The sequence below is a fragment of the Glycine soja genome, chromosome 6, assembly GCF_004193775.1.
Source record: "Glycine soja cultivar W05 chromosome 6, ASM419377v2, whole genome shotgun sequence".
Lineage (NCBI taxonomy): Eukaryota > Viridiplantae > Streptophyta > Magnoliopsida > Fabales > Fabaceae > Glycine > Glycine soja.
This window is the reverse complement of record NC_041007.1, coordinates 34,313,359-34,323,112: the sequence shown is the minus strand read 5'-3', so window position 1 is coordinate 34,323,112 and position 9,754 is coordinate 34,313,359. Positions and strand designations below refer to the sequence as shown.

Sequence of the window (9,754 nt, the reverse complement as noted above, 5' to 3'; positions counted from 1 at the left end):
GTTATCGGCATTGCAAAATGTCTTTCAGAAATTGTATATACACAATGCTTTCTTTATAAAAAAAAATGTACTATAAGAAGAAAAAACTGGAACAGGAAGAAAAAGAAAAAATGAATGTGATGAAAAAAATTGAAGAAAAAGTATATGATAAAAATTTATTGTATATAAATAATATATCCCCATGATAATTTGATAAGTGCCCGCCCGCCTCTTGTTACCTTTTGTCTTCCATTGATATGATTCGCACTTGAAGACTACTACCAGCATTAGTCTTCGTGGTCGTCATTTTCTTCTTTCTTTCAAAGCTTTAAGCATGGTTTGACCAAAAGTTTATCTTTTTTGTCTAAATCCTTATTTTGAGTTCTAATTTAATAGCTTTATTTCCATTATATCACTTATCTTATTACTCATTTCTCTCCTTTCTCTTTTTATTTTTTTATGTATATATCATTGTTGAGGATATTTAATGCATAAACGTTACTCCTTTTTCAATAACGTACATTAATTTATCAAATTTACAAATGGAAGAATATTTGATAGACATTGTGTAGTAACTATTAAAAAACATTCAGAATTTTTAATTAATTTAAAATAAACAAACATTTCTAGAAAAGATATATATGTTAATCTAAATTTACTTATAAATTAAAAAATACTGTATATCTCAAACAAATTTAAACCAGTTACTATGTATATTCATCTTATTAATAATTAAAACATGCTGCGATCGAGCCACTGCACTACTAAATATTAAGCATCCACGAAAAACAGCTAAGGAGGTACAAAATGCAATGCAGGGTCACCGAATTGCTCATTATTCAATTTTAGTTTTTTTTTTTTCCCGTTAAAGGGTACTCTCCAGTCTCCTTTGTCTCATCACCGTGACATATGGACATGGATTTATACAATATATTTCATGACACAAAATTGTAAATTAACAAATTCCAATTTTTTGACCCTGCTGCTGAATGACATAACAAAAATAAAATGTACAAACTAGCAAAAGTTTGTTATATTTTATGCCCTTTCTCATGCAAGCCTGTCCCATAATTTGCACCCACGAAGTAAGCATAGAGCTCCTCAACCTGCATAACCTCACCACCACTTTGCCAACACTCATGATGATGATGATAAGTGGCATCATCAAGCACCACCCCAGAACTCCCTCCTTCTTCAAAAGAAGTTGAAAATTCACAAGCATTATTATTATTATGGTCTCCACCTTTGACACTATTGGTAATAAGCAACATCTCTTGAGCCTTCTTAAGCTCAGCTTTGAGCCTTTCAACATCTTTCTCTAGCTGCTTCTTTTCAGCCACCACATTCTCTAGCCTTGCCTGAAGCACACCATGGTCCACCTCAAGGCTTTGGGTCTTCCATCGTGCCCTTTTGTTTTGGTACCAAATTGCAACTTGTCTTGGAGGCAGACCAAGTTGGTTTGCAAGGTGGAACTTCTGCTCCGGTTCGAGCTTCATGTTGGAGGAAAAGCACTTCTCGAGAATTGCAACTTGGTCCTCGGTTAGCCTCTTCTTGTTGTTGTTATGCTTTGCTCTTTGGTGGTGTGCATGATGTTCTTGTTGTTGTGTTTTGAAGGAGAAGATGAAATCCCCCATTGGGGTGGAGTCACTTGAAATTTGAAGCTTTGGAACAATGAGGTTAATTGATTGGGTTTGGAGTTTGGTGGTGTGTGAATAATAAAGTGTCCATGTGTGTGTTTATCATAAGAGAAAGCTTGGGTGCTCATTGTTTTATAAGGCTTTTTTTAAGATTTGTTGATAGACATGAAGAGCCCCACCAAATTGAGTGACAAAGAGTTTAAGGACTTTAAGTCTTTGTAAATACTACGCAAAGGCTTGCTGGCTAACTTGAATTGTCTATATGGGTACGTAGGATTAAAACCACTTCTCCCGTTTCTTGTTCCCTCCTTTTTCAACTCTAATTAAAAATGACATGTCATATGATTATTAGTCTTTTTTTTTATTGGAGTGCTGTTTGTTAATTAGAGGAATTTGAAAAGGAAAATTATGAATGGATGGATACTACCATGCTAGTGGATGCATAATGAGAAAATTTTGTACATAATAAAAGATAAGAAGTGATAAAAGAAATAACTTTTATTTATTTATTAATGTTAATATAGAGTGTTTGTGACATGAAAATATCATCCACACATACAATTACCTGCTAAAAAAAGAGACAGAAAACGGGAATAGGTGATTTGATAATACATGTACTAGTAATTCATGTGAATCTCTTAAATTGATTTGGGACACGATTTGTAGAATGATGCATGTACACAAACGAAAAAAAAAATATAAGGATTCACCCCATTTTTTGGGTGAAAGACAAGAGGAATAGAAAAGGTAAAAAATAATAATGAATGTGCTAAGCAGCGACGGATTCACATTACACACAAGAGGTGTATTTGCACCTCCTTATTTTTATGAAATGATATATATATATATATATATATATATATATATATATATATATATATATATATATATATATATATATATATATATATATATATAATATGCATATTTTGTTCCTTCTAATAATTTTATATATTTAAATTTTCTCTCCTTAACTTTTCACTCTTTTTATAATAATAATAATCATTTTTTTATTCCTTAAATTAAATATTCTCTAACTTTGGGTCCTAGAGTGCTAAGTGATGTGATAGGATGATGAGAAAAATAAGAAAAAATTAATTGAGATAATTAAAAATAACTCTCTTTCTCTCCCTCTTACCCCCCGCCCCCCTCTATATATATATTCTCTCTTTCTTTCCCTTTAGATGAACTCTTGTCATTACTTCAATTTTTACGAAGTTTCATTTAGATTCCCTTGAAACTTGAAAAACCTAAAAATTTGTGTTCATCCATCTAGTCAAGATCCTAGATAATCTTTAAGCAGTGTTTGCCTTGACGGGTCTGATAAAATTGCAACAGACAAGTTAATTAAGTAATTAATGGACATTATTATTGATTTGATTTCATTAACTTGTGATATATAGTTTTGTCTGCTTCAACTTAAACATAGCTAATCTTACTTTAATTGGAAAGATCACAACAATTAATTACATACTGTATATGTTACGTCAATGATCAGTGGATGTGTCGTTTGGAAGGTGACAACATATTCCCCACCCATGCATAAAAAATTGGCGGTTGAGGCCTAAGTTCATGCATCCTTGGATTTCATATATTGGTTTACTCATGAAACTGAACTATTTCAAACAATGATGAAGTTGGAATCCCTTCACCGAATCTGTTTGAAGAATTAGATGGCTCATAACCTCAATTGCTCTCTTCCTATCCCAAGTGCATGAACTTGGTTTATGCCCTCAAGCAAGTGAACATGCCACGCCAATGCCAGTTGCCTTGATAGTGAAAGTGAAAATAATATATAATAACTTTTAAAGGTTGCTATTACAGATTTTTAAAAATAGTGTCTTGTACGTCCGGACGAATAAATTTTGCATTTGTCGGTGTGCTGAATTAGCTTATCATGTTACCATTTTTATAACAAAACATATTCTTCTAATAATTTGGATGAAGCTTGCTGAATATCCCAATAAAAAGCAGTAGAGGTACGAGAATCTGGAGTGAAACATTTGTTGGGATACTTGTCAAAATTAATATCAATTTCATTTGGTCAATTAATCCAATTGTGAGACTTTGAATGACCTACACAAGGGAAGATATATATACCTAGTTGTGGGCTACTATCTAGGTTGCATATTTTATGTTTTTGTTATGTAGTACGTTATTTTTATTTTTATTCTGTATAAAGACACAATTTAAATTCATGTTGGTTTGGTTGCATCGCATATATATGTAACAAATATTTGTAGGAAAAAAATAGTTAACCCCTAGACATGGACAGAGTCAAACTCAGATGACAGGAGGGGAAATTAAGTATAAAAGCTAAAGTTTATCCAACAATTTCATACAAAATACTTATAATTATCATGTATTATTTTTCAAACAAATTCAAGAATATATAATACAAAATATTTTTACACTGAAGACAAATTAAATTAGTAATTTGAAATTTAGTAATTAGAATTATATAAAATTATTGAACTCATTTTTCTATTTTAAATATTCTAAAATTGTTATAAATCTATTCTTAACAGTAAGAATAGTTGCAGACAAAAAGTTAAATTCAATTTTACTAATTTTTATTATTTAAAAACTATTATTAAAATGCTTTCTAAAATATTAAACTTTCTTCGAAGAATATTATAATTTTTTTAATTGGGAATAGTTGGGATAAAAATTAAAATTTTAAATTTACTAAATTTAATTATTTCATATAAAAGTTTTATTCAAATTTTATTTATTTTTTAAATCATTATGCATGTCTTCTTGAAACTAGGAACAATTGGGGTTAAATTTATAATTTCAAATTTACAAATTTTAATTGTTTAATTTTTTATAGATATTTTTGAATTTCAAACTTTTAAAATTATTATAGGACCTTCTTAAAATTGGAAATAGTTGGGATTAAATTTGTAATTTTGAATTTATCAATTTTAATTATTTAAAATTGTTATAAATTCTTTCTTAAAGTTTTTAAGATTTGAATATGTTTTTAGTTGTTACAAATTTAGAGCGCTTTTTTACTTTTTATAAAAAAAATTTTATTTTAATCATTACAAATTATATTAATTTTTCTTATTCTTAAAACAGTTTAGATAACTTTTTTTCGCTTTACAAAGTTAAAGTATTTTCGCTTAAGTCAACTTGTAAATTTCTGCAATTCGACTTCTTTTCAAACTCGAGCTTCCAACACCACTTATGACTATCCAAACTCACAATAAACATATCAATAATAATAGACCCTTATGCTGCCAAACACCAATAAAAGCATATCATAGTGATATTTCAGACTCTTGTTAAAAATGTACGTGCATTGCTTTTAGTGAAATCATTTTATCTAAGAAAACCTAGATATTTTCAAAATCAATTTCTTAAAAAGGTAAAAAATTCATGAAGGATTTTTTTAAAAGACAAATATATGATTATATTACTAATAACAGATATACACAAAATTGTACAAGGAGTACAGAGTATCATACGCTACAGTGGCTAACATGGGCCTAACCTCTCATGGCAAGCATGTTGGAAGTAACAAATACCAAACTTCCCAAAAAATGATAGCCTTTCATAAAGGAAGCCTCAAAAAGTATTCAAGATGTAATGCATGGCAGTGGGTTTATGCACCAAGAGGAGAAGAAAATTCTAGGCTTGACTCCTCTCATGAAGGATCTTATTTAATATAACATAATTGCACATGTAAACACACTGTTAGTTGGTTCACAATTTTTCATAGCCTAGCCTTTATTATTAACAAAACCTTTTAGGGTTAGAAGCGTACACTTCGTATTTGGTTTCATTGTTTCAACATATCTCCCCCGTCAAAGTCTTCTTAAGAACTATTCAATCATCTATACGATCACCTACTAACATACGTAGTATTGTGCATGCATTTGTTCAATAATAATTAGAAAAAACAATAAGAGTTTTTTAAAAAAATCTTTTGGTAAAACAAGTATTTCTTGTTTATCAAACCTTAGTATACAATGAAAATTTATTATGTGTATTGATATAAAATGGAAACAAGTTTTGGTTGCATCACTAGTGCAGGAAAAAAGACAAAGCTTACTTGCAAATGGAGCTAAAAAATGGTGCAAAAGTTAGGTAGAAGGGGAGTCAAGCGAGTGCAAAGGTAGTGTGAAGCCGGAAAGGAAGAGGGTGAAAAAATGGAAAGCGAAGGAAAAGGTGCGAAAGGGAAATGTTGTCTACTAGTAGGGCTGATAAATTTTAAAAGATAGAGGGGTTGAAGAAAAGGTGGGAATAGTATAGTCTTTTTAAAAATTAAGAAACAAATTGTAAACTTAGTTAAAAGGAGGGCAAAAGTAACATATGCCGTTAGTGAATTTTTTAGTTTTTTATTTATGGTTTTAGTAAAGTTTTAACCAAAGTCATTTACTAGCCCACATGGATGTTGCTATTCTCACCAGCTTAATGCTCTTCCCACCTCATGCTTTTGCAAAAACTAATCAAAAAACATTTTTGCCCTTGCCAATGTATCCATCGTCCGCCCTGCACCCTCCCGGAGTATATGCTTTAACAAAAATCACACAGAAGTAGATTTGATACAATCAAAACCTCTGATAAAATACCCACCTGTAACCCAACGGGCGGATAAAGTACATTAAATAGTCCGTTTTAGGAATTGACGACTTACCCATTCGATGACTTTGGCATCGGACATTCCCAAACTGGAATGTGTATTATCGATATAGGGGATCTTTCAATTGAGTGGTGTGCATATAAACTAGTCTGAACCGAACCATTTCCAAACTACACCAAATTGAACTGGTTCGGTTAAATAAAATCAAACTGGTTTTTCAAATAAGTTCAATTTGAACCGAACTGATTTTAAAATCGATTTGTTTCGAAACAAATTTGTTTTAAAACTAGCTCGGTTCACTTATAACCAATTTTTTTTTTCAAAATTGGATTTTTTTAAAGAAAAAAAACAATTTGTAAGCTAGTTTAAGTTCTTAAAACTAGTTCGAAATCAGTTCAGTCTCCAAACTCGTTTTTAAAACCAGTTTGGAACCGATCTAGTTTCGAAAATCAATTCTCAAATTTGATTTAAAAACCAAATTGTTTAAACTAGTTCAATTAGGTTTTTTGCCCAAATCGGTTTTTGCACACCTCAATCCAACACCCATTCAACCACTATTCTTCTCACTCACAACTCTCCTCTCACCCCGTCTTCCATGACATCAAGGTTGATTTTCCCTTATAGAAGTGGGTTTTCCTCCCACCAAATTGAACCATCACCATTGAGTTTGATCATTTGTGTGTGTTCGTTGATGTCTTTGGCACTAATGAGTTTTTATTTATTTATTTATCATTTAGTTTTTGCAAAATAGCAAATTGTTAGGTTGTAGGAAAAATTGATTATGCTACGTTGGAGACACTTTCCAACGTATACATAGGATGTATGTAGTTGTTTCTGTATTCATGGTGAGCATGCTTACAAGCAGCAACAACATGAGAATAAGGCATGTGTAATTTTTGGAATTTTCCACAGTCACACCACCTTTCATCTAGCCTGACTGTGAAATTTCCAGCGGACGAAACCTCTCTCGGGTTTATTATCTCCTAGACCAAGAACCGTGTGTCACATCGATCAAACTCAAGAACAATCTGAGTTTTTGCCTTTCTTTGTGCATCTTCGATTGCCTTGTTTAGTACTTGCATATAAACTTGGCCAGATGCAAGCATTGTTGGCGACTTCTCTCCCTCTTTTGTTGAACAATGCATTACACCTTAGATATGTTGATTTTACTAGTGCACTTTTGGTAGATTTCTTGATTTCACGAGTACTGAATTAATCAACTTGGCAATATTAGTAGTCATGTGTCCCCATCATCGGCCACCATCCCATGCAAGAGTCCATTTTTCGTGCGAAATCTCACTGAGCCAATTAATTATGCGATGACCATTTGTTTCCTCCGTTTGAAAGTTGTAGTGGTGATTGAACGTAGGCTTTGTCCTTACATATGCTAAGTAATTATAAACAGAGAATTTCAATATTGTGAATAATGCAAAATGAAGTGATATTTAATATGAAGAGAAAGAAGTTTGGAACTCACCCATATTGATAATTAGTTTTTGATGTCATTATTTTTGACCTCCTCATGTAATTCTATGCAATGTGTCGAACGTAGAACACATGCAAAAAATTCTATGTCATCCACCCATTATTAGGTCTTGAGTAGGCACTTTTTATTAACTTGTGCCTATGTGAAATCAAACATAGATCATGTTGTGGGTGACATGCCTTTTTAAATTTTGGAGGAAGAAGAGCCATGCTTCCACTGTTTCACTTTCAGCAATGATAAAGGCTATTGGAAGGATTTTATTGTTGTCATCTTGTCAACTTTCATAAGGAGGGCCTCCTTGTACTTATCGTTCAACCATGTTCCATCAACCTGAACCACGGGCTTGCAATATTGAAACCCATCGATACATGATCTGGAACTCCAAAAAGGACAATGCAATTTTACGAAACACTTTACTGTTTGACTTCCTTGCGGTGGCATTGGTAGTGTTTCCTTCTTCGCAACCATAACAAGAAGAAATTGTTGCATAGCTTGCAACAATCTCAGTAAATGGTGGAACCATGTTTTCCCATACGTGGTAATGTATCTTTCAGTGCTTTTGATGTGTAATATCAAGGCTTCCACTAAAGTTGATGGATCATTTTCAATCAACGTGTGGATGCTTTTACTGATGAGAAGATACTGCAACTTTGCATGATCTTGTGAGATTGATGGATTTGAACATGCTTGGGGTTCACAAAGCTTTCTTATTTCTCACTTCTTACTTGCAAGGATGTATGATGCCTTGCACCTGATAACTATCGTCATAACAAATGACAATTAACTTTGTTGAGTTTGATAGTTGTGTCAATTAGCTCCTTTGCTCACATAATATTGCTACAGAGAATGTTGCACTTCTTATTTTGTTAGAAACGCATCCCTTCAAAGAAAGTCCCAACCAGATAGTGGACTTCTTCGTGATCCAAGCTATAGCCGTGTTCAAAATTTTCAAAATTTAATTCTTCAAAATTATGCATGTGTCATGGTATGTAGTATGATGGTATGGTTGTTATTGGTGAAACAGGCTCAACTTCTTCAAAATATCACATACTTGATCTAGTGGTTAAAGCGAGAGCCTTTGGTGGATTTTTCTTTTTAAAGCTCCAAGTGTGAGGTCTCACTTTGTTTGAAAGAATATCATATGAGGGCATTGAAACATATCCCCTTCATCTGTTTTGATTATTTGACTATTGTAGTACACTAACCAATTGATAGATGATGAAGATATGTTGTGTAATAATAGAGAAAGAAATATGATAGAAAGTTTGTATTTGCAAAGTTGGAAGAAATTAATAGAGAAAGAAAGTGTTGTGCATATGTGTTAAACGAAGGTAATATGACTTCTACATATAGGGATCAGGGTTAAGGGTTTAAGACCTAGAGTTATGGTTAGGGTTTAAAGCATTGGATTTCCTGGCAAAAAGCAAAAGTGTCTCTGATGCATTGCCAAAAAGTAAAAGTGTCTTTGACGCACTGCTATAAAGCATTGGATTCCTTGACCTAGGGTTAGGGTTAGGGTTAGGGTTTGAAGCATTGGATTTCTTGACGCATTAGCATAAAGCAAAAGTATCTCTAATGCACTGCATAAAGCATTGGATTCCTTGACCTAGTGTTAGGGTTTGAAGCATTCGATTCCCTAACACACTGGCATAAAGTAAAAGTGTCTTTGACGCACTGGTGTAAAGCATTGGATTCCCTTACTAGGGTTAGAGTTTCAAGCATTGGATTTCTTGACGCACTAGTGTAAAGTGTCTTTGACCTAGGGTTAGGATTATGGTTACTATCCATGGTTCAATTACTAGGGTTAGGTTTTGTGGCATAGGCATATGGACCGATATCTAGAATGAGTGATAAAGGTAAGAGTAGTGGTCAAAAACAAGAAAAAATTATTAAAACTTCAAGATTTAAATTCATGAAGGCAACTTTGGACACTTAGATTTTATTTGTAGCAGCTATTTTTGTTAAAATAATGTTTCATTCTCATTCGATCCTCCAACGCATTAACGAAGTGACCAAAAAAAAATACTAAAACTTCAAGATTTCAATCCATGAGGGCAACTT

The 9,754-nt window shown here is 32.4% G+C and overlaps 1 protein-coding gene across 1 annotated transcript; it reads right to left on the bottom strand.

Annotated features, from left to right (window-relative positions):
• Positions 1-725: 725 nt before the first annotated feature.
• Positions 726-1,716, bottom strand: LOC114416815 (homeobox-leucine zipper protein ATHB-52-like). Its single transcript, XM_028381839.1, has one exon. It carries the CDS (start codon positions 1,611-1,613, stop codon positions 1,011-1,013), a length of 603 nt encoding a protein of 200 aa, XP_028237640.1. The 5' UTR covers positions 1,614-1,716; the 3' UTR covers positions 726-1,010.
• Positions 1,717-9,754: the final 8,038 nt, after the last annotated feature.